The sequence below is a fragment of the Dendrobates tinctorius genome, unplaced genomic scaffold (genome assembly GCF_039654945.1).
Source record: "Dendrobates tinctorius isolate UK_male_01 unplaced genomic scaffold, ASM3965494v1 ptg000475l, whole genome shotgun sequence".
In the NCBI taxonomy this organism is placed as follows: domain Eukaryota; kingdom Metazoa; phylum Chordata; class Amphibia; order Anura; family Dendrobatidae; genus Dendrobates; species Dendrobates tinctorius.
Window position 1 is genome coordinate 461,984 of NW_027362137.1, and position 25,719 is coordinate 487,702.

Below are 25,719 nucleotides of genomic sequence, written 5' to 3' on the forward strand. Positions count from 1 at the left end.
GAGATCAGTAACATTTTATCCTGATGCGGGTATGAAGCATATCTGCTGGGTTTGTGGCGTCATCTCTTCTCTGTGGGAGATCAGTAACATTTTATCCTGATGCGGGTATGGAGCATATCTGCTGGGGTTGTGGCGTCATCTCTTCTCTGTGGGAGATCAGTAACATTTTATCCTGATGCGGGTATGAAGCATATCTGCTGGGGTTGTGGAGTCATCTCTTCTCTGTGGGAGATCAGTAACATTTTATCCTGATGCGGGTATGAAGCATATCTGCTGGGGTTGTGGAGTCATCTTTTCTCTGAGGGAGGAGATCAGTAACGTTTTATCCTGATGTGGGTATGGAGCATATCTGCTGGGGTTGTGGAGTCATCTCTTCTCTGTTGGAGATCAGTAACGTTTTATCCTGATGCGAGTATGAAGCATATCTGCTGGGGTTGTGGAGTCATCTCTTCTCTGTTGGAGATCAGTAACGTTTTATCCTGATGCGGGTATGAAGCATATCTGCTGGGGTTGTGGAGTCATCTCTTCTCTGTGGGAGGAGATCAGTAACGTTTTATCCTAATGCGGGTATGAAGCATATCTGCTGGGGTTGTGGCGTCATCTCTTCTCTGTGGGAGATCAGTGACGTTTTATCCTGATGTGGGTATGAAGCATATCTGCTGGGGTTGTGGCGTCATCTCTTCTCTGTGGGAGATCAGTAACATTTTATCCTGATGCGGGTATGGAGCATATCTGCTGGGGTTGTGGAGTCATCTCTTCTCTGTGGGAGATCAGTAACGTTTTATCCTGATGCGGGTATGAAGCATATCTGCTGGGGTTGTGGAGTCATCTCTTCTCTGTGGGAGATCAGTAACATTTTATCCTGATGCGAGTATGAAGCATATCTGCTGGGGTTGTGGCGTCATCTCTTCTCTGTGGGAGATCAGTAACATTTTATCCTGATGCGGGTATGGAGCATATCTGCTGGGGTTGTGGCGTCATCTCTTCTCTGTGGGAGATCAGTAACATTTTATCCTGATGCGGGTATGGAGCATATCTGCTGGGGTTGTGGAGTCATCTCTTCTCTGTGGGAGATCAGTAACATTTTATCCTGATGCGGGTATGGAGCATATCTGCTGGGGTTGTGGAATCATCTCTTCTCTGTGGGAGATCAGTAACGTTTTATCCTGATGCGAGTATGAAGCATATCTGCTGGGGTTGTGGCGTCATCTCTTCTCTGTGGGAGATCAGTAACATTTTATCCTGATGCGGGTATGGAGCATATCTGCTGGGGTTGTGGAGTCATCTCTTCTCTGTGGGAGATCAGTGACGTTTTATCCTGATGCGGGTATGAAGCATATCTGCTGGGGTTGTGGAGTTATCTCTTCTCTGTGGGAGATCAGTAACGTTTTATCCTGATGCGAGTATGGAGCATATCTGCTGGGGTTGTGGAGTCATCTCTTCTCTGTGGGAGATCAGTAACGTTTTATCCTGATGCGGGTATGAAGCATATCTGCTGGGGTTGTGGCGTCATCTCTTCTCTGTGGGAGATCAGTAACATTTTATCCTGATGCGGGTATGAAGCATATCTGCTGGGGTTGTGGCGTCATCTCTTCTCTGTGGGAGATCAGTAACATTTTATCCTGATGCGGGTATGGAGCATATCTGCTGGGGCCGTGGAGTCAAATCTTCTCTGTGGGAGATCAGTGAGGTTGCATCTGTAATCATAACTTTCCTCTAACAGCCAACCATGTCTCATTAATCTTGGATTTGATCGATTTTCTATTTTTTCACACAACAGTTATCAACCACTACATCAAAGTAATTTATTGGAGAAAACCCAAAGTTCTGACAATCGCTCAAACATGAAGTGAATTATTGAGCATTGTCTACCTCACAGGAAAACTGCCTCAAGCAGAAATTTACAGACGTCTTCTACAACCCCTGGCAAAAATTCTGGAATCCCCGGCCTTGGAGGATGTTCATTCAGTTATTTAGTTTTGTAGAAAAAAAGCCGATCACAGACCTGGCACAAAAGTAAAGTCAATTCAAATGGCGACTTTCTGGCCTTAAGAAACACAAAGAAATCAAGAACAAAAAATGTCAGTAATGGTTACTTTTTTAAACCAAGCAGAGGGAAAAAATTATGGAATCATGAAAAATGAACCAACAGAAAAACCCTCCAACCCATCACTAGTATTTTGTTGCACCACCTCTGGCTTTCCTCACAGCTTGCAGTCTCTGAGGCCTGGACTTAAAGGGAATCTGTCACCCATTTTTTCGGCTTGCGGCTGCCGGCATAGACATCGGGGTCTTATCTACAGCAGTCTGTAATGCTGTAGAAAAGCCTCCGACGTAACCTGAAAGAGAAGAAAAACACGTTATATTATACTCACCGGGGTGGGCGGTCTGGTCCGCTGGGCGTTGCGGTCCGGTGCCTCCCTTCTTCATGCGATGACATCCTCTTCTCTCGTCCTGTAGTGGCTGCGGCGCAAGCGCACTACTCTGCCCTGTTGAGGGCAGAGCAGAGTCCTGCAGTGTGCAGGCGTCAGGAGAGGTCCGGCGCCTGCACACTGCAGAATTCTGCTCTGCCCTCATAGAGTTTTGTTGTGCATTTCCTGTTTTGGAGACGTATTGCTTTAAGTTTCCAGGCTTGACGCTTTGATGTCTTCCTTGGTCTACCAGTATGGTTGCCATTAACCAGGGCTGTGGAGTCGGAGAGTCGGTGCTCATTTTGGTGGAGTCAGAGTCGGTATAATATGGACCGACTCCGAAAATATATAATAAATTGGGTACAGTAGTTCAGTGCAGAATGGTGCTGAATATTTTTTCATAGGAATTTGGGAAAGTTATGAAATGTCCTATGAATGGCTGGTCTACTCCTGATCTAAGGCTACATTCACACACAGCGTTTTTCCTGCATTTTTTGAGGATACATTTTTCAGCTGCAAAAACAGATCAGCTTTTTAAAAAACTGCATCACCTGAAAGGTTTTTGAGCTCATAGATGTTTTCAATAGCAAAAGCAGATTAGAAATCTGCTCTATCCATTTATCCATATCTTATCTGTACCAAAAAGAATGAAAGCCGGATAGCACACAGACTAACATGTCCTTTTTTTTTTAGCACCAGTATAGATACACCTCATAGCTGCCCAAAAGGACGCCCCGGACAGGCATTGCTCGTCCTCAGTAACACATCAACAGCAACTGATAGTTGAAATAAAGACTGCATTCATCACATCTTCTTATGGTGCAGGCTTTATTTTCAAGTGTAGGGGTGTGCAGTATGTTCTGCAGCAGCTGAGGTGTGCAGTATGAGGTTCTGCCCCCCCCCCCCCCCAGGTTTGATCCTGGCTACACCCATGGTGTGAATGTAGCCTGAGGATCTAGGGTTTGTCTTAGCTGAAATAAGTCATAGTGTGTGTGTATATATATATATATATATATATATATACACACATACATATATACACACACACACACATACAGTACAGGCCAATGTTTGGACACACCTTCTCAATCAAAGCGTTATCTTTATTTTCATGACTATGAATATTGCAGGTTCACTCTGAAGGCATCAAAACTATGAATTACCACATGTGGAATTATATAATTAACAAAAAAGTGTGAAACAACTGAAAATACTGTATGTCTTATATTCTATGTTCTTCAAAGTAGCCACCTTTTGCTTTGATTTCTGCTTTGCACACTCTTGCCATTCTCTTGATGAGCTTCAAGAGGTAGTCACCGGAAATGGTTTTCACTTCACAGGTGTGCACTGTCAGGTTTAATAAGTGGGATTTCTTGCCTTATAAATGAGGTTGGGACCATCAGTTGTGTTGTGCAGAAGTCTGGTGGATACACAGGTGATAGTCCTACTGAATAGACTGTTAGAATTTGTATTAAGGCAAGAAAAAAGCAGCGAAGTAAAGAAAAACGAGTGGCCATCATTACTTTAAGAAATGAAGGTCAGTCAGTCCGAAAATTTGGGAAAACTTTGAAAGTGTCCCCAAGTGCAGTGGCAAAAACCATCAAGCGCTACAAAGAAACTGGCTCACATGAGGACCGCCCCAGGAAAGGAAGACCAAGAGTCACCTCTGCTGCGGAGGATAAGTTCATCCGAGTCACCAGCCTCAGAAATCGCAGGTTAACAGCAGCTCAGAATAGAGACCAGGTCAATGCCACACAGAGTTCTAGCAGCAGACACATCTCTACAACTGTTAAAGAGACTTTGTGCAGCAGGCCTTCATGGTAAAATATCTGCTAGGAAACCACTGCTAAGGACAGGCCACAAGCAGAAGAGACTTGTTTGGGCTAAAGAACACGAGGAATGGACATTAGACCAGTGGAAATCTGTGCTTTGTTTGGTCCTCCAAATTTGAGATCTTTGGTTCCAACCACCGTGTCTTTGTGCGACGCAGAAAAGGTGAACGGATGGACTCTACATGCCTGGTTCCCACCGTGAAGCATGGAGGAGGTGTGATGGTGTGGGGGTGCTTTGTTGGTGACACTGTTGGGGATTTATTTAAAATTGAAGGCATACTGAACCAGCATGGCTACCACAGCATCTTGCAGCGGCATGCTATTCCATCCGGTTTGCGTTTAGTTGGACCATCATTTATTTTTCAGCAGGACAATGACCCCAAACACACCTCCAGGCTGTGTAAGGGCTATTTGACCAAGAAGGAGAGTGATGGGGTGCTATGCCAGATGACCTGGCCTCCACAGTCGCCAGACCTGAACCCAATCGAGATGGTTTCGGGTGAGCTGGACCGCAGAGTGAAGGCAAAAGGGCCAACAAGTGCTAAGCATCTCTGGGACCCCCTTCAAGACTGTTGGAAGACCATTTCCGGTGACTACCTCTTGAAGCTCATCAAGAGAATGCCAAGAGTGCGCAAAGCAGTAATCAAAGAAAAAGGTGGCTACTTTGAAGAACCTAGAATATAAGACATATTTTCAGTTGTTTCACACTTTTTTTGTTAATTATATAATTCCACATGTGTTAATTCATAGTTTTGATGCCTTCAGAGTGAATTGTATTCCAATAAATAGATATTATGTTCTGTCTTAATATCTTGGTTATTGGATCATAGAAATGATTTAATGTCTGATGTTCACATTGTACTACATTTTTCACTTAAATATAAGCAATATATGTGTGAGAGTCAGTGTAAGGGAAATTGAGGAGTCGGAGGTTTGGCTTACCGACTCCACAGCCCTGCCATTAACAACCTTCCCATGTTGTTTGTATTTGCTCCAGATTTTAGACACAGCCAACTGTGAACAACCAACATCTTTTGAAACATTGGGTGATGATTTACCCTCTTTTAAGAGTTTGATAATCGTCTCCTCTATTTCAGTTGACATCTCTCGTGTTGGAGCCATGATTCGTGTCAGTCCACTTGGTGCCACAGCTCTCCAAGGTGTGATCACTCCTTTTTAGATGCAGACTAACGAGCAGATCTAATTTGATGCAGGTGTTAGTTTTGGGAATGAAAATTTACAGGGCGATTCCATAATTTTTTCCTCAGAATTGAGCGATTCCATAATTTTTCCCCTATGCTTGGTCTAAAAAAAGTCACCATTACTGACTACCACATTTTATGCTATTGATTTCTTTTAGCGTTTCTTAAAGCCAGAAAGTCGCCATTTGAATTCATTTTAGTTTTGTGCCAGGTCTGTGATCGGCTTTTTTCCTACAAAATTAAACAACTGAATGACCATCCCCCAAGGCCGGTGACGCCAGAATTTTTGCCAGGGGTTGTAGAAATGGGACATGTGGATGGATTCATCCTGTACAATAAGCCATTGAGATCTTCTTATATTTGCTACAACTCACCACCTATGGAAGCTTGTGCCATTGATTTTGCTGTACAACTTTGCAGCAAATTGTATTTGTTATTTGCATTTGATAAAAGTGAAGTTGCATTTATTGAGGGTTTCAGCCATTGACACTGGGGCTTTTCTGGGCCCGGCCGTTAATGGTTTCAGTAGGGGGGCTACACGCCATTCATTTGTTTGGGAGTTTTCAGTTTTCTGTCCCAACTGGGTTCAGTTTTTTAGCCTCTTCATGTGGCCTTTGGACTCTAGGAAAGTACATTTTCCTGTGAATATAATTAAGGTCTTGAGTGCAGAAGTCTGAACTCCGGCCTGATTCAGCATGGTATCTTCACAGTCGGCGGCACTGGGGGGCTTGTACACACCTACAGTACTTACCACATTTTCCTCACCGTCTAATTCCCAGGGGTGCAATGAAACACACTCTAGCAACACACCCCAGGACTTGTTACACATTGCAGAAGCGGAGGAAAGACGCAGCTGTAGAGGGTGGGAGGCTTCCCCAATCTTCCTACACAGAAACTAGTCAGGTAACAACAATGTCTGCTGCCAGTGAGGGCCAACTGAGTGACCCACATTCACCTGGCAGTTATAATATTTATTGCAGGGGACATGAGAAGCCAGAAACAGAATGAGTCCATTGCGTCACACCAGACAGAGCAAGTGCTCAGAAGAAGTCAGCTGCTTTCGCTCTTGGGGCGGGACTTCTGGTAGGGGTCGGAGTTTTCAGAACGCTGTGCTGGGGCCGCTGATTCGGATTAAAGGGAACACGGGAAGAACCAGCCGGACTGACGAGGAGGCTGCGATCCGTCCTCTTAAACTCTGCAGGAGACAAGGCCAGATTATATTACTAACCAGAGATAGAAAGAAGAGAGTACGCTGGGCGGGGCAGTGGTGCGGGATGGAGACGGGAGCAGCGACACGGGATAGAGCCGAGAGCACGCTGGGAGGGGCGGCGGCGCAGGATGGAGCCGAGAGCGCGCTGGGAGGGGAGGTGGCACGGGATGGAGACAAGAATGCGCTGGGAGGGGCAGCGGCACGGGATGGAGACAAGAGCGTGCTGGGAGGGGAGGTGGCACGGGATGGAGCCGAGAGCACGCTGGGAGGGGCGGCGGCGCAGGATGGAGCCGAGAGCGCGCTGGGATGGGAGGTGGCACGGGATGGAGACAAGAGTGCGCTGGGAGGGGCAGCGGCACGGGATGGAGCCGAGAGCACGCTGGGAGGGGAGGTGGCACGGGATGGAGACAAGAGTGCGCTGGGAGGGGCAGCGGCACGGGATGGAGCCGAGAGCACGCTGGGAGGGGAGGTGGCACGGGATGGAGACAAGAGTGCGCTGGGAGGGGCAGCGGCACGGGATGGAGCCGAGAGCGCGCTGGGAGGGGAGGTGGCACGGGATGGAGACAAGAATGCGCTGGGAGGGGCAGCGGCACGGGATGGAGCCGAGAGCACGCTGGGAGGGGCGGCGGCGCAGGATGGAGCCGAGAGCGCGCTGGGAGGGGAGGTGGCACGGGATGGAGACAAGAATGCGCTGGGAGGGGCAGCGGCACGGGATGGAGATAAGAGCGTGCTGGGAGGGGAGGTGGCACGGGATGGAGCCGAGAGCACGCTGGGAGGGGCGGCGGCGCAGGATGGAGTCGAGAGCATGCTGGGAGGGGAGGTGGCACGGGATGGAGACAAGAGTGCGCTGGGAGGGGCAGCGGCACGGGATGGAGCCGAGAGCGCGCTGGGAGGGGAGGTGGCACGGGATGGAGACAAGAATGCGCTGGGAGGGGCAGCGGCACGGGATGGAGCCGAGAGCACGCTGGGAGGGGCGGCGGCGCAGGATGGAGCCGAGAGCGCGCTGGGAGGGGAGGTGGCACGGGATGGAGACAAGAATGCGCTGGGAGGGGCAGCGGCACGGGATGGAGACAAGAGCGTGCTGGGAGGGGAGGTGGCACGGGATGGAGCCGAGAGCAAGCTGGGAGGGGTGGCGGCGCAGGATGGAGTCGAGAGCGCGCTGGGAGGGGAGGTGGCACGGGATGGAGACAAGAGTGCGCTGGGAGGGGCAGTGGCACGGGATGGAGACAAATCCAGGAGTTTGTGATAGCCCATCTGAATGCAGGGCAGAGTTTACATCAGTGGTCTGCACTGAAGGGAAAAGAAAACTTTCAGCCTTGCTGGTCACCAGGGTGTCCCGACGGTGCTCCCTCACCTGCGGTCATGTTCCTGTTCAAACTGAAAGTCACCTTCTTAGATTTACAGTTCACTTTACTGATCTGTGGGGAGAGTGGAAAAGTCAGGATGAGGAACGATGACTGTGAATGCCCACAGCTGAACCCCTGAGACGACTGTCAACTCTGAGTCAATGTGCACCCCCTCCCCTGGAATGGAGGACAACCCTCAATGAACGTGTCTCTCTTGTCCCCCAGACGCACGATGACCATGAGTGCAAAAGCCACCCCCTACCCCAAGTCGAACGAAGACCTTGAACACAAAACCAACAATGACAACCCTGAGCACAAAGGCCATCCCTTCTCCCCTGAGCCAAACGACAACCTTGAGTGGAGTTCTCGTTCTCCAACCAAGAGGAGCAAAAGCAACAACCAAGCATAAAAGCCACCCTCCTCCCCTGAGAACGACCCAGAGTGCAAAGGCCATCACTCTCCCCTGAGACGGACCAAGCCCGAATGGACATTCCTGAAGAGATCCTCCTCTCCAGAGAGACAGCAACCCCACATGAACCTCAACCCTCTTCAAGATGGACAACTCTGTGTGAGAAAAGAATCCATTTGGTTTGTCTGTGGTCTCCATTTTGAGTACATGGTCTCCATCTTGTCCTATGTAATGGTATTCACATCCCTAAGGTCACCATTGGTTCATAGGTCAGAGGAAACTAATCCTTTTTCTGTGACACTATTTAAAGAGCCACATGTGCTAATAAAGCAGAAGTCTTATCTTGGACATCATACAAACGTGGTCAAAGTTGTGGTTACCTCTCGTTTAATGACAGAAAAACCCAAAATGGTGACAGAAATAACCTGAATCTGACAAAATAATAAATAAAAAATCCATGAAAGTGAACAAATGGAAGTCAGACATTGCTTTACAGCCATGCTAAATAAAACTCATGAGAGAGGCCTGGACAGAAAGGATGGCTCCCTTAATTTCATGAATTTTTTTTATTTAAGGGAGCCATCCTTTCTGTCCAGGCCTCTCTCATGAGTTTTACTTAGCATGGCTGTAAAGCAATGTCTGACTTCCATTTGTTCACTTTCATGGATTTTTTATTTATTATTTTGTCAGATTCAGGTTATTTCTGTGCCATTGGGGGCTTTTCTGTCATTAAACGAGGGGCACCAACAACTTTGACCACGTGTGTACCTGGCTGTGCTGGATGCATTTCCTCAAGATCTCAAAAACATATTCTAATATTTGGAGTTCGGAAGGAATAGAAGAGAGTATTCCCCTCACAGCAGCAAAGGAACCCCCGGGGTATGACTGATAGCACTGACCTCCCCCAATCCAACCCTCCAGAGAAGGCCACTGCCCCCCCCCCCCCCTCGACACTCACCGGCCGGCCTTTGCTCTTTGAGCCCTTTACATACAGCGCGTTTGGAGCTTTTGTCTTATGGAAGGTGATGAAGTCCTGAGACGTAGATTGCGCTGGAGAAGGCTGTGCGGGGACGAGACATTCTGAGGACGTCACCAGATTTGTCACTTTACTACTGGTCATCTGTGAAAACACAATCATCACACACTCCATCACAGGGGCAGCTCTGGACTCCCCAGGACACCCATTCAGCCTCCATATGTCTACTGCTACCTACAACCCTCACCAACAAGCCCATGTTATGGTCTTCGCTATTTATAGAATTGCCTTGTAATGTTTTCATTTCCTGTTCTGTCCAGATGTCACCGTATCCCAGAATTCCAAGCGGAGGAAGTTCACCGACCGCCATATTGGGACACCCAAGAGATGGGTGTCTCAATATGCGAACTGCTGCTGGTACCACCAGTGGAACACCGCTGCACCACACACACTCTATACGCCGTACACACCACTCACGCGGCCTCTTGCACGGTACCAACAGCGGAACATCGTCGCACTGCGCCTGTGTAAATTCCGCGCAGGCGCAGTGAATCATTTGGCTGATCCCAGCGGCAGATGTGCGACGTGTCTACTGGCAGAGGAAGCCGGTCAGATCAAAGGGTATATCCCATGAACGAAAGTTCATTTTAAAAATTGTCTGTGTCTGACCGTGTACAGAACATACCACAGCTCCTGGGCAGGGGAGGAAGCATAAGACAATACTGACATTACAGCAGGGGATCACAGAGGATTTTGTGAGGTAAAATATTTCACTGACTGTTTTTAAACAATATTTTACATCACAAAATGAATCCTCTGCGATCTCCTGCTGTAATGCCAGTATTGTTTATTATTATCTTTTCTCTCTCTACACGGCCCCAATTGGACAGACCATCAGCAGATTTGGCTTTCAGTACCATCTTTATGCTGATGACACACAACTATACACGTCATCCCCCGACCTTACCCCCACTGTACTACAGAACGCCAGTGACTGTCAGCAGTCTCCAATATCATGTCCGCTCTCTATCTGAAACTCAACCTCTCCAAAACTGAACTTCTTCTGCTCCCGCCGTCTACTAACCTCCCTAAATCTGACATTTCCTTCTCCGTGGGTGGTACCACAATAACACCCCGGCAGCAGGTGCGCTGTCTGGGTGTTATGTTTGACACCAATCTCTCCTTTACATCCCATATACAATCCCTTGCCCGCTCGTGCCGCTTACACCTAAAGAACATCTCTAGAATCCACCCTTTTCTCACTATGGAAACAAAAACCCTCACTGTTGCATTGATCCACTCCCGCCTGGATTACTGCAACGCTCTATTAATTGGCCTCCCCGTCACTCGACTATCCCCTCTCCAGTCCATACTCAATGCAGCAGCCAGGATCGTCCATCTGGGTAATCGGTACTCGGACGCGTCCGCTCTTCGCCAGTCCTTACATTGGCTGCCCATTCATTATAGGATCCAATTCAAAGTACTTGTTCTCACCCACAAAGCTCTCCACGGTGCGGCACCCCCTTACATCTCTTCTCTCATTTCTGTCTATCGGCCTAGCCGATCGCTGCGCTCTGCAAACGACTTTCGACTAACCTCTGCACTAAACCGTACCTCCCACTCCCGACTCCAAGACTTCTCCCGTGCTTCTCCTATCCTCTGGAATGCTCTACCCCAAGAAATCAGGACTATCCACAATTTGCATAGTTTTAGGCGCTCCCTCAAAACACACCTGTTCAGAGCGGCCTATCACATTCACTAATCAAAGTCATTCTCTGTGTAAGTGTGCGTGCGTAGCCCATTCACTATCTCCATCCATCCTTCACTCCTGCAAGATGGCTGGACCTTCATTGTAAATATACAATTGTAAATACACTCCTGTACTCTGTATCTCCCTCACCTCATTGTAGATTGTACGCTCTCACGAGCAGGGTCGTCTTATTTCGTCTTATTTTGCTTTAATTATTGTATTGTTAGCGTTGTTACTTATGACTTGTGTTTTGAAACTGTTAAACTGTAAAGCGCTGCGGAATATGTTGGCGCTATATAAATAAAGATTATTATTATTATTATTATTGTCTTTTGCTTCCTCCCCTGCCCAGGAGCTGTGGTATGTTCTGTACACGGTCAGACACAGGGGTGAGAGAGCTCAAACGGGACAGCACATGATGGGAGAACACAGCATAGGAAGGAGAGAGACAGCACAAAAGGGGGATAGCACATGGGGTAGACAGGTCAAGGATGAGAGCACAGACGGGAGAAGTCAGCACATGGGGAAAGAGAGAGTGGCTAGGTGGGTGAGCACATGGGAGGAGAGATTCTCAACGCTGCAAAGCCTGCCCCCATCGTGACATTACCGCCCTCCCGATAGCAGTGGGCCTTCATCTAGTGGTTATATAACCGTGATGAGCTGATCAGCTGGATCCTTGCCAACCTCTGCCTCCCGACACTGTACAGTAAGGTGGGTGTACTCATGGGGGCCGGGGCAGCTGACCCTTTAACCCATGTGGACCTAAGGAGAAAAGTCAGCCCGGAGTCCTACCAAGCATTGTCTATACTGACACACTGTACCAGGCCTGCAGCTGTCACCATCGGAATGGGGAGTGGGGGATCTCAGAGCTGATGAGGCCGATGTACGTACTCCACACTAGCATGGTAGTCTAAGCCCGACAGTAAGCCCCCTCGCCTAATCAGATCAAATAATGTGGTTCTATTCAGACTGAAAACTGATAGAACTGTCTATCAAAATATTCCCGGGAGTGTGGAGTCTTCCCGCCCTCACCTTCCTGCGCTCTCGGATCAGCCGCCTCCTCTTCATGATTATTGCGCCCCGTAGGGGTAAGATTCTGAGCCCGAGCCTGAGCAGACAGCCGCGTCGTCTCCTCCTCCTCAGCCGAGTGATGGTGCCGCTGTTCTTTGAGGGTTCCGGGGATGACAGTGGGACAAGCGCTTCTGTCTCTTTGGTGTTGGGGTGTTGGAGAGTTTCCCCATTTATTTCTGGCTCCTCTGCATCCCCTTTCTTCTTCTTCCTCTTCTTCTTGGCTGCAGGCATCTCGGGAGGATTCTTAGAGGTCTCTGCCACCCGCTTCCCCTTTTTCAGCTCATTGTGCACAGTCTGAGAACCTGAGAGCAGGAACAAGCATTATTCTCCAGCACGAGAGCACCATGGAACTGCCCAACTTTACATCTACCACAACGGTCCGCCGTCCCTTCCGACAGCCCACCCTCCAGCCAACGTCCATCCTGCCCTCTGGAAAACCCGCCCCACATATTTTGCCCTCTGGTCAACAAAGCTCTTCCCTTTGCCCTCCCCTCCAGTCAGTCTGCCCCCACTCAGCCCCCCCAAAGGCCTCTGTCCCCACACCCTCTAGTCAGAATTCCTCCCATGATCCCACCCTTTAACAGACCTCCCACGAGCCTAGCCTCCAGACAGCACTCCTCCACCCCTTCCATCCACCCTACGGTCAGCACGCACTCAGGGCCATTTTCTCCTGTGCTTGCTTCTGTCGCTTGCGGAGCTTAGAGCTGCTGAGGTCATCATCATCTTCATCAGTGGAGAAGTCTTCTGGAGCTCCGTCCTGTGGGAAGATGCCTGCAAACCAAATAAGCACCAAAAAGATATCATACGATGTGGTAAAGAAACTGTCCAAATCAGAGGACGTAGAAGAGACACTCACCATCTGCCAGGTCCTTAAACCTAAAAAGAAAGAAAGGAATAAGTCAATAACAGGAACATGAGATATCTATGGAGGGGCCACAGAGGCGCAGCATATATGGGGGAGGTCACACAGGAGCAGCAGATATGCGGATGCACAGAAGTACAGCAGATATCAAAGGGGAGGCATTGTACACGCACCTCTTCACCAATCGATATAGGCTCCTGCGGTTTCGGGCTGGGACGTTTTTTCGGCTTGCAAGGTTGAAGAGCCGGTCAGCCAGCGCCTGGTAATCAAACTGCCAAAGGAGACATCACTTATACTGCACAACAGAAGCTGCGTGCATGTACGACGCCTGGCCTCCATCACACGACCAGAGGAACATGGGGGCTACTAACCTGCAGCACAGGGCCGATATCATCATAGTCCTCACTGTGGTGGTCTTTAGATTCCGAGCCATTATCCCCTGAGATAAGGACAACACGTCACCACCAAGTCTTAAGGTTCCGGGAAAAAGGACATGGAGGCCAAGGCCACAGCATCAGACTCACCGTTACAACTGTCTGTGTGACCAACTTCTTTCATCAAGTCTTCGATAGCGAATGGTGACTGCTCTAGAATGGCCTGAAAAATGCCGGTCACCACAGACTGCCGGAGAAGAAAACTGCAAAGGAGACAGACCCCGGAGAGTGAGGCACAAGGAGGGTACAGGCAGCAGTGACTCCGTCACATGAAGACACAGGATGGGCCTGCACACACTACGTGGCCCTTGTTACGGCTGCTGCCCAAATACTTCCAGCACTTACTCCTTGGATTTAGCTGCAATCCTACAGAACGGCTCTATGAGCTTCAAGTTCAAGTCAGCAGAAAGCTGGAAGAGAAGAGAGGCAGCCATCAGGGGGGAGGCGAGGGAAGCCGGAAGCCAGGAGGAGAACGTCCGACAGCCAGCACGGGCAGGGAGAGGCGAGTGCGGCAAACAACTGGATGAGGGGAGTGTTTGGCAAGCGCAGTGGGCCATAAAGGGAACAGATCAAGCCTCACCTCAGCGGATCCAACCTTCGCCAGCTCGTCCAGGTAGATGTCAATGAGATGATGCTGGACCCCTTGAGGGGCCTCTGGCTTCAGGACCTCGTCCACCAGGACAGTCAGGAAGTTCTCCACCAGACTGCGGAGGACATGACATGACGTAAGAGACCTCCGACCCATGCCTACTAGACTCATATGTAATACAGCCCGCACACATCCCCGGACGGACAGACCCACACATCCCCGGACGGACAGACCCACACATCCCCGGACGGACAGACCCACACATCCCCGGACGGACAGACCCACACATCCCCGGACGGACAGACCCACACATCCCCGGACGGACAGACCCACACATCCCCGGACGGACAGACCCACACACACCTAACCTAAACTAACCTGTGCCCTCACCCCCTCCACACACACGGTACAGTACACCCATATTCACAAGACTGTCCACTGCTGGAAGCCCCGACCATCGCAATGTCCTCTGTGTGAATGCAGCAGTGGTTGTCCCCTCTCCCACAATTACGATGTATTGTGTCGCCGGGGCCCCCTCACCTCTCCTCCCAGTCTCCTTTCTTCAGCAGCTCCACAGACTGACGCAGAACAAAGCGACTCAGCTGTAAAGAGAAGACAACACATTGTCATCAACATCCCCTGGGTGAGCCACTCTGCGGGTGGGGAACACAGCTCAATGCCCTAAATACCCCTCGTCACATAGCCACCTCACATTTCATATCCCCCCTCACGACAGTCACCACAGAGCCGCTCCGCATCCTATATCCACCTCACCACAGAGGCGCTCCGCATCCCATATCCCCCTCACCACTGAGCCGCCCGCATCCCATATCCCCCTCACCACAGAGCCGCTCCGCATCCCATATCCCACCTCACCACAGAGCCGCTCCGCATCCTATATCCCCCCCTCACCACAGAGCCGCACCGCATCCTATATCCCCCCCAACCACAGAGCCGCTCCGCATCCCATATCCCCCTCACCACAGAGCCGCTCCGCATCCCATATCCCACCTCACCACAGAGCCGCTCTGCATCCTATATCCCCCCCTCACCACAGAGCCGCACCGCATCCTATATCCCCCCCAACCACAGAGCCGCTCCGCATCCTATATCCCCCCTCACCACAGAGCCGCTCCGCATCCCATAACCCCCCCTCACCACAGAGCCGCTCCGCAAACTATATCCCTCCCTCACCACCGAGCCGCTCCGCATCCTACTGTATATCCCCCCTCACCAGAGCCGCTCCGCATCCTATATCCCCCCTCACCACAGAGCCGCACCGCATCCCATATCCCCTCCCTCACCAGAGCCGCTCCGCATCCCATATCCCCCCCTCACCACAGAGCCACTCTGCATCCTATATCCCCCCCAACCACAGAGCCGCTCCGCATCCTATATCCCCAACCACAGAGCCGCTCCGCATCCTATATCCCCACCAGAGCCGCTCCGCATCATATATCCCCCCCTCACCAGAGCCGCTCCGCATCCTATATCCCCACCTCACCACAGAGCCGCTCCGCATCCTATATCCCCCCTCACCAGAGCCGCTCCGCATCCTATATCCCCCCCTCACCAGAGCCGCTCTGCATCCTATATCCCCCCCTCACCACAGAGCCGCTCCTATATCCCCCCTCACCAGAGCCGCTCCACATCATATATCCCTCACCAGAGCCGCTCTGCATCCTATATCCCCTTCCTCGCCAGAGCCGCTCTGCATCCTATATCCCCTCCTCACCAGAGCCGCTCCGCATCCTATATCCCCCAACCAGACCCGCTCCGCATCCTATATCCCCCAAACCAGAGCCGCTCTGCATCCTATATCCCCCCTCACCAGAGCCGCTCCGCATCCTATATCCCCCCCCAACCACAGAGCCGCTCCGCATCCTATATCCCGCCTCACCAGAGCCGCTCCGGATCCTATATCCCCCCTCACCAGAGCCGCTCCGCATCCTATATCCCCCCCTCACCAGAGCCGCTCCGCATCCTATATCCCCCCTCACCACAGAGCCGCTCCGCATCCTATATCTCCTCCTCACCGAGCCGCATCCCATATCCCCTCCTCACCAGAGCCGCTCCGCATCCTATATCCCATCCTCACCAGAGCCGCTCCGCATCCTATATCCCCCCTCACCACAGAGCCGCTCCGCATCCTATATCTCCTCCTCACCGAGCCGCATCCCATATCCCCTCCTCACCAGAGCCGCGCCGCATCCTATATCCCCCCTCACCACAGAGCCGCTCCGCATCCTATATCCCCCTTCACCAGAGCCGCTCCGCATCCTATATCCCCCTTCACCACAGAGCCGCTCCGCATCCTATATCCCCCTTCACCACAGAGCCGCTCCGCATCCTATATCCCCCCCTTCACCACAGAGCCGCTCCGCATCCTATATCCCCCCTTCACCACAGAGCCGCTCCGCATCCTATATCCCCCCCTTCACCAGAGCCGCTCCGCATCCTATATTCCCCCCTTCACCAGAGCCGCTCCGCATCCTATATCCCCCCCTTCACCACAGAGCCGCTCCGCATCCTATATCCCCCCCTTCACCACAGAGCCGCTCCGCATCCTATATCCCCTCCTCACCAGAGCCGCTCCGCATCCTATATCCCCCCCAACCAGAGCCGCTCCGCATCCTATATCCCCTCAACCAGAGCCGCTCCGCATCCTATATCCCCCCTCACCAGAGCCGCTCCGCATCCTATATCCCCCCTCACCAGAGCCGCTCCGCATCCTATATCCCCCCAACCAGAGCCGCTCCGCATCCTATATCCCTCCAACCAGAGCCGCTCCGCATCCTATATCCCACCTCACCACAGAGCCGCTCCGCATCCTATATCCCCCCCACCAGAACCACTCCGCATCCTATATCCCCCCAACCAGAGCTGCTCCGCATCCTATATCCCCCCCAACCAGAGCCGCTCCGCTTCCTATACCCCCCCAACCAGAGCCGCTCCGCTTCCTATATCCCCCCCAACCAGAGCTGCTCCGCTTCCTATATCCCCCCCAACCAGAGCCGCTCCGCTTCCTATATCCCCCCCAACCAGAGCCGCTCCGCTTCCTATATCCCCCCTCAACACAGAGCCGCTCCGCATCCTATATCCCCCCCACCACAGAGCCGCTCCGCATCCTATATCCCCCCCACCACAGAGCCGCTCCGCATCCTATATCCCCCCCACCACAGAGCCGCTCCGCATCCTATATCCCCCCCACCACAGAGCCGCTCCGCATCCTATATCCCCCCCTCACCACAGAGCCACTCCGCATCCTATATGCCCCCTCACCACAGAGCCACTCGACATCCTATATCCCCCCCTCACCACAGAGCCACTCGACATCCTATATCCCCCCCCTCACCACAGAGCCACTCCACATCCTATATCCCCCCCACCACCCCACATCACCACAGAGCCGCTCCGCATCCTATATCCCCCCAACCAGAGCCGCCCCGCATCCTATATCCCCCCTCACCACAGAGCCACTCGACATCCTATATCCCCCCCCTCACCACAGAGCCACTCCACATCCTATATCCCCCCCACCACCCCACATCACCACAGAGCCGCTCCGCATCCTAAATCCCCAACCACAGAGCCACTCCGCATCCTATATGCCCTCCCTCACCACAGAGCTGCTCTGCATCCTAAATCCCCACCACCACAGAGCCGCTCCGCATCCTATATCCAACCTCTCACCAGAGCCGCTCCAGATCCTATATCCCCCCCCTCACCACAGAGCCGCTCCGCATCCTATATCCCCCCCTCACTACCCCACATCCCACCTCACCACAGAGCCGCTCCGCATCCTATATCCCCCCTCACCACAGAGTCGCTCCGCATCCTATATCCCCCTTCACCAGAGCCGCTCCGCATCCTATATCCCCCTTCACCACAGAGCCGCTCCGCATCCTATATCCCCCCCCCTTCACCACAGAGCCGCTCCGCATCCTATATCCCCCCCTTCACCACAGAGCCGCTCCGCATCCTATATCCCCCCCTTCACCACAGAGCCGCTCCGCATCCTATATCCCCCCCTTCACCACAGAGCCGCTCCGCATCCTATATCCCCCCCTTCACCACAGAGCCGCTCCGCATCCTATATCTCCCCTCACCAGAGCCGCTCCGCATCCTATATCCCCCCTCACCAGAGCCGCTCCGCATCCTATATCCCCCCTCACCAGAGCCGCTCCGCATCCTATATCCCCCCTCACCACAGCCGCTCCGCATCCTATATCCCCCCTCACCAGAGCCGCTCCTCATCCTATATCCCCCCTCACCAGAGCCGCTCCGCATCCTATATCCCCCCATCACCACAGAGCCGCTCCGCATCCTATATCCCACCATCACCACAGAGCCGCTCCGCATCCCATATCCCCCCTCACCACAGAGCCGCTCCGCATCCTATATCCCCCACCACAGAGCCGCTCCGCATCCCATATCCCCCCTCACCACAGAGCCGCTCCGCATCCCATATCCCCCCTCACCACAGAGCCGCTCCGCATCCCATATCCCCCCCTCACCACAGAGCCGCTCCGCATCCCATATCCCCCCTCACCACAGAGCCGCTCCGCATCCTATATCCCCCCTCACCACAGAGCCGCTCCGCATCCTATATCCCCCCCATCACCACAGAGCCGCTCCGCATCCTATATCCCCCCTTCACCACAGTCGCTCCGAATCCCATATCCCCCCCTCACCACAGAGCCGCTCCGCATCCTATATCCCCCACCACAGAGCCGCTCCGCATCCTATATCCCCCCCCTCACCACAGAGCCGCTCCGCATCCCATATCCCCCCCTCACCACAGAGCCGCTCCGCATCCTATATCCCCCCTCACCACAGAGCCGCTCCGCATCCTATATCCCCCCCATCACCACAGAGCCGCTCCGCATCCTATATCCCCCCTTCACCACAGTCGCTCCGAATCCCATATCCCCCCCTCACCACAGAGCCGCTCCGCATCCTATATCCCCCCCCTCACCACAGAGCCGCTCCGCATCCCATATCCCCCCCTCACCACAGAGCCGCTCCGCATCCCATATTGAGGTTATCTGCTGCATTATCTTCCTGAAACAATGTCATGGTGTGCCTCTGCTGTATTCTACTCCATACTCACTGATCTATGTGTGCGGGGCGTATGCCCGTGTGCAGGGCGTATGCCCGTGTCCTCGTCACCAAGTGTCTGGCAGTTACTTCGATGGCAGTTGGGCAGGAGTCAGATAACACTTTGTCTTCCCTTTTAACCCTGTGCTGTATTTCTATGTCCATCTCCCTGCGAGCCCTCGCCATCCACATTCACCGCCCATCCCTCCTCCATCACCCCTCATCCACATCAGCCCCTCTTCTCCTTCCCTCTCCCATGTACAGCTCCCATGCACTCCTCACCTTCCTGAATAATCCCAGTCCATCTTGTCCAAAGATATCGCCCAATAAACCATGTCACAAGTCTAAGAGCCATTTGCTTTCTCGGGTTTTACTGATACTTATTTTAGGGGATGTCTCTCCTAACCCCGGTCCACTCTTCGCCAGCCTCAGCCCCTACCCTACCTCACATCGAAACCTTATTAACATTTGTCGCACTCCTTATAATTGTGGCCTCTGGAATCCGCAGTCTGTGGGTAACATTCTTCCTTTCCTGCACAACTCCTTTCTGAACATCTCTCTTAATCTGTTGGCCCTCACTGACACCTGGATTCAGGACTCTGACACGGTCTCTCCAGCTGCCACTCACAATTCTCAGATTCCCAGAGACCCACAAACAGACCTGGTGGTGGAGTCGGCCTACTCCTGTCCCCACCATGCACCTTCCAGGTCATCCCCCCGGCTCCATCACACTCTCTCTTCTTTTGAGGATCACACAGAGCAGGATTATTTTTTACTGTCCTGACTATTGTGGATATTCTACATGTATTCTCTCCTGCTTTCCAAAATGGAGTCTGATCCCGTCTGTGTGTTGTGTGATCACGGTCCCTTAGGAATCTAGCTCGCATACCAGGCGGCTGATAAAGATGTGTTCTTTCAGCTTTATTTAGAAAAATTCTTTTTTAAAATGATACAGCATCAATGAGGACATCTCCGACAACATTGCAATATGAAATGGGGGCAATGTATGAAGAGAACACTGATCACAGGGCGACCCACTGAAGAGGTAAGGAAACCACGGCGAAACAAAAAGGAAAAACAGAAGCTACACAAGAAACATTGCAATATGAAATGGGGGCGATGTATGAAGAGAACACTGATCACAGGGCGACCCACCAAAGAGGTAAGGAAATCACGGCGAAACAAAAGGAAAAACACGGAAGCCGCACAAGAAACATTGCAATATGAAATGGGGGTGATGTATGAAGAGATCACTGATCACAGGGCGACCCACTGAAGAGGTAAGGAAACCACGGCGAAACAAAAGGAAAAACACAGAAGCTACACAAGAAACATTGCAATATGAAATGGGGGCGATGTATGAAGAGAACACTGATCACAGGGCGACCCACCAAAGAGGTAAGGAAATCACGGCGAAACAAAAGGAAAAACACGGAAGCCGCACAAGAAACATTGCAATATGAAATGGGGGTGATGTATGAAGAGAACACTGATCACAGGGTGACCCACTGAAGAGGTAAGGAAACCACGGCGAAACAAAAGGAAAAACACAGAAGCTACACAAGAAACATTGCAATATGAAACGGGGGCGATGTATGAAGAGAACACTGATCACAGGGCGACCCACCAAAGAGGTAAGGAAACCACGGCAAAACAAAAGGAAAAACACAGAAGCTGCACAAGAAACATTGCAATATCAAATGGGGCAATGTATGAAGAGAACACTGATCACAGGGCGACCCACCGAAGAGGTAAGGAAACCACGGCGAAACAAAAGGAAAAACACAGAAGCTACACAAGAAACATTGCAATATCAAATGGGGCAATGTATGAAGAGAACACTGATCACAGGGTGACCCACCAAAGAGGTAAGGAAACCACGGCAAAACAAAAGGAAAAACACAGAAGCTGCACAAGAAACATTGCAATATCAAATGGGGCAATGTATGAAGAGAACACTGATCACAGGGCGACCCACTGAAGAGGTAAGGAAACCACGGCAAAACAAAAGGAAAAACACAGAAGCTGCACAAGAAACATTGCAATATCAAATGGGGCAATGTATGAAGAGAACACTGATCACAGGGCGACCCACTGAAGAGGTAAGGAAACCATGGCGAAACAAAAGGAAAAACACAGAAGCTACACAAGAAACATTGCAATATGAAATGGGGGCAATGTATGAAGAGAACTCTGATCACAGGGCGACCCACTGAAGAGGTAAGGAAACCATGGCGAAACAAAAGGAAAAACACAGAAGCTGCACAAGAAACATTGCAATATGAAATGGGGGCGATGTATGAAGAGAACACTGATCACAGGGCGACCCACTGAAGAGGTAAGGAAATCACGGCGAAACAAAAGGAAAAACACAGAAGCTACACAAGAAACATTGCAATATGAAATGGGGGCAATGTATGAAGAGAACACTGATCACAGGGCGACCCACTGAAGAGGTAAGGAAATCATGGCGAAACAAAAGGAAAAACACAGAAGCTGCACAAGAAACATTGCAATATGAAATGGGGGCGATGTATGAAGAGAGCACTGATCACAGGGCGACTCACTGAAGAGGTAAGGAAACCACGGCGAAACAAAAGGAAAAACACAGAAGCTACACAAGAAACATTGCAATATGAAATGGGGGCGATGTATGAAGAGAGCACTGATCACAGGGCGACTCACTGAAGAGGAAAGGAAATCACGGCGAAACAAAAGGAAAAACACAGAAGCTACACAAGAAACATTGCAATATGAAATGGGGGCGATGTATGAAGAGAACACTGATCACAGGGTGACCCACTGAAGAGGTAAGGAAATCATGGCGAAACAAAAGGAAAAACACAGAAGCTACACAAGAAACATTGCAATATGAAATGGGGCAATGTATGAAGAGAACACTGATCACAGGGTGACCCACTGAAGAGGTAAGGAAATCATGGCGAAACAAAAGGAAAAACACAGAAGCTACACAAGAAACATTGCAATATGAAATGGGGGCGATGTATGAAGAGAGCACTGATCACAGGGCGACTCACTGAAGAGGAAAGGAAATCACGGCGAAACAAAAGGAAAAACACAGAAGCTACACAAGAAACATTGCAATATGAAATGGGGGCAATGTATGAAGAGAACACTGATCACAAGGTGACCCACTGAAGAGGTAAGGAAATCATGGCGAAACAAAAGGAAAAACACAGAAGCTACACAAGAAACATTGCAATATGAAATGGGGGCGATGTATAAAGAGCAGGGCTGTCGGAGCTCATTTTGGTGGAGCCGGTATAAAAAGGTCCGACTCCGACTCCTAAAATATATAATAAATTGGGTACAGTAGTTCAATGCAGAATGCGCTGAATATTTTTTCAGAGGAATTTGGGAAAGTTATGTAATGCCCTATAAACGACTGTTCTATTCCTGATCTAAGGCTACATTCACACACAGCATTTTTTTCTGCGTTTTTTGAGGATACGTTTTTCAGCTGCAAAAGCAGATCAGCTTTTTAAAAAAACGCATCACCTGAAAGGTTTTTGAGCTCATAGATAATGTTTTCAATAGCAAAAGCAGATTAGAAATCTGCTCTATCTATATATCCATTTATCCATATCTGTCTATCCATATCATATCTGTACCAAAAAGAATGAAAGCCGGGTAGCACACAGACTAACACTCCTTTATTTTACCACCAGTCAGGTACACCTCATAGCTGCCAAAAAGGACGCCCAGGACAGGCATTGCGCGTCTTCAGTAACACATCAACATCAATTGATAGTTGGAGTAAATAGACTGCATTCATCACATCTTCTTATGGTGCAGGCTTTATTTTCAAGTGTAAGGGTGTGCAGTATGAGGTTCTGCAGCAGCTGAGGTGTGCAGTATGAGATTCTGCGGAACAGTATGAGGTTCTGCCCCCCCCCCCCCTAGTTTTGATCCTGGCTAAAGCAGTTTCATACAGATATGGCGAACCCTCAGGTAACCCTAAATAAAGGTCAATGGACACAGGTGGCTGAATTGAAGGAATTGCTTAATCACCTATTTACCGTGACTAAAAAATTACAAGCTGAGGATTTAATTCCTGGTATTTTGATAACGGAGTGGAAGAACTTGCTATTTGGCCTGTCCCAAAGAGGAGATTTAATCGCAGATGGCATTTCTGCTTCAGTGAAACGGAGAGGCACAGCTATTGGAAAATAACATTTTTCTGGCAGCTGTTTATGTGGACCCGAGTCATTGTATACTGCTTGATGATCAACAGCTTACTAAAGGAAAAGAAGCTCTGACTGAGGTAGCAGTTAGAAAGAGTGGCCTACAGGAGGACTGCCAGGCGCAAGACGACTCGGGTCCTGACAGCGCTACTGCTGCCATATCTTCATCCTCATCAGATGAGGAGTTTGACTTTGACAAGTATTTGTATGACATGGAGCAGGCAAAGCGTTGCCGCAAGGAAAAAGATTTCACTCCATCTCCTATAGCAGCAGATTGACCATATTTCAGCAAAAATGTTTCACTTGTTCTCAAAGAAATAGAAAAATTCAACCGTTCATCAAAACTGACTGTGCAGGAGGCAATTCCTTTATACCCGGAAATTGTTAGAGATGTTCCCATGTGGTTACGGCATTGCCTCCAGCACAAGTTACTGTAGGGATGTTGTTCTCTGGCCTTAACATTATTAGGTCCGATGTGAGGTCATCTATGAGGGAGGATCTGATGGAGGCAATTCTATTTCTCAGAACAAATTCATAGACTGCACAAATGTTATTTAGTATGTCTTTGTTGAAAACTGTTTTTTGCCACTGACATAGTTTATTACATAGTGTTATATATATATATATATATATATATATATATATATATATATATATATATATATATATATACACAATATACTGTATATGTAATCGATATTACATAGTGCATTAGATATTTACAATTTATTACAGTTTTTTGTGTTCTAAAGTTGTATTCCAATAAATAAATATTATGTTATATCTAAATGTCTTGATTTTTGGATCATAAAAATGATTAAATGTCTGATGTTCACATTGTACTACAATACATTTTTCACTTAAATATAAGCAATATATGTGGGAGTCGGAGTCGTTGTAAGGGAAATTGAGGAGCCGGAGTCGCAGGTTTGGCTTACCGACTCCACAGCCCTGATGAAGAGAGCACTGATCACAGGGCGACCCACTGAAGAGGTAAGGAAATCACGGAGAAACAAAGGAAAACACAGAAGCTGCACAAGAAACGCTTCAGAAACATGCAGAGATACAAATGGTGAAAGCGTTACACAAACCACACCGACATGAAGAGTACATAAAAAAGGAAAATATACAAACCAACGAGTCTGCTGTTATTAAATTCTTCTAAGTACGTCCATTTATAAGACTATTATTGTGTCTTATGTCTATAGCAAATATTCAGAGGTTTTTATAAATATGAAAAAAATGAAAAAAAATATATAAAAAGTTTAAACCACCCCCCTTTCGCCCCATTCAAAATTAAACTATAAAAAATAAAATCACACATACACATATTTGGTATCGCCGCGTTCAGAATTGCCAGATCCATCAATAAAAAGCATTATCCCGATCGCTAAACGGCATAGTGAGAAAAAAAATCAAAATGCTAGAATTACGTTTTTTTGGTTGCTGTGACATTGCATTAAAATACAATAACGGCCGATCAAAAGATCGTATCTGCATAAAAGTGGTATCAATAAAAACATCAGCCTGGCCCGCAAAAAGTAAGCCCTCACCCAACCCGAGATCATGAAAATCGGAGACACTACAGGTATTGGAAAATGGCAATTTTTTTTTTTTTTTAAGCAAAGTTAGGAATTTTTTGCACCACTTAGATACCAACAATAGAGGTTAGACTTACTGGCCTATAGTTTCCAGGTCACTTTTACAGCCTTTTTGAATATTGGTACCACATTTCCTATGTGCCAGTCCTGTGGAACATGCAAAACAGAAGCCGCGGAGACACCATCACATGTTTCTCAACGCAAGCAATGACTAGCCAGGTCTTTCACCGGGAAGGAACAACCACGGGAAGGGCAGTCTCCAATGAAGGAAACCACCTATGCCAAAACATGGTATCCATCCACAGACAGCTGTTTCGGGGTATTGCCCCTCATCAGTGTTTTACATATTTCCCATAAGGATGGGGGCATTGCTCTAGAATCACTGCGTTGAGAAACACGTGATGGTGTCTCCGCAGTGTTGGATGTTGATCTCCATGAGGTCACTCATCCTCATTTTTCACAGTCCTGTGGAACAAACCCCATCGCTATAAAGTCCCAAAATATAAGAAATAATGGTTTGTCTATTCTATTACTTAGTTCTCTTAGTACTCGTGGGTGTATGCCATCCGGACCCGGAGATTTCTCTATTGTAATCTTATTTAGCCGGTTTCGCCCCTATTCTTGGGTTAGATTGGTGACCCTTAATATCGGGTTCTCTTTGTCTCTCGGCATTTTATTTGTCACCGTGAATACCGTGGAGAAGAAGGTGTGTAATATATTC

The 25,719-nt window shown here is 49.7% G+C and overlaps 1 protein-coding gene across 2 annotated transcripts in view; it reads right to left on the reverse strand.

The window, feature by feature from the left end:
• Positions 1-6,360: 6,360 nt before the first annotated feature.
• LOC141077935 (ribosomal RNA processing protein 1 homolog A-like) overlaps positions 6,361-25,719 on the reverse strand; it is a 44,123-nt gene continuing 24,764 nt past the window's right edge. For both annotated transcript variants that reach the window (XM_073564720.1, XM_073564721.1), the window contains 12 exons: positions 14,633-14,694; positions 14,084-14,207; positions 13,849-13,913; positions 13,594-13,706; positions 13,441-13,508; positions 13,243-13,340; positions 13,064-13,083; positions 12,862-12,978; positions 12,169-12,509; positions 9,369-9,530; positions 8,010-8,073; positions 6,361-6,640 (listed from right to left, as the gene is read on the reverse strand). In XM_073564720.1, coding sequence (XP_073420821.1) covers positions 6,486-6,640; positions 8,010-8,073; positions 9,369-9,530; positions 12,169-12,509; positions 12,862-12,978; positions 13,064-13,083; positions 13,243-13,340; positions 13,441-13,508; positions 13,594-13,706; positions 13,849-13,913; positions 14,084-14,207; positions 14,633-14,694 — 1,389 coding nt within the window. In that variant the 3' untranslated portion in view covers positions 6,361-6,485. The remainder of the gene's footprint in view (positions 6,641-8,009; positions 8,074-9,368; positions 9,531-12,168; positions 12,510-12,861; positions 12,979-13,063; positions 13,084-13,242; positions 13,341-13,440; positions 13,509-13,593; positions 13,707-13,848; positions 13,914-14,083; positions 14,208-14,632; positions 14,695-25,719) is intronic.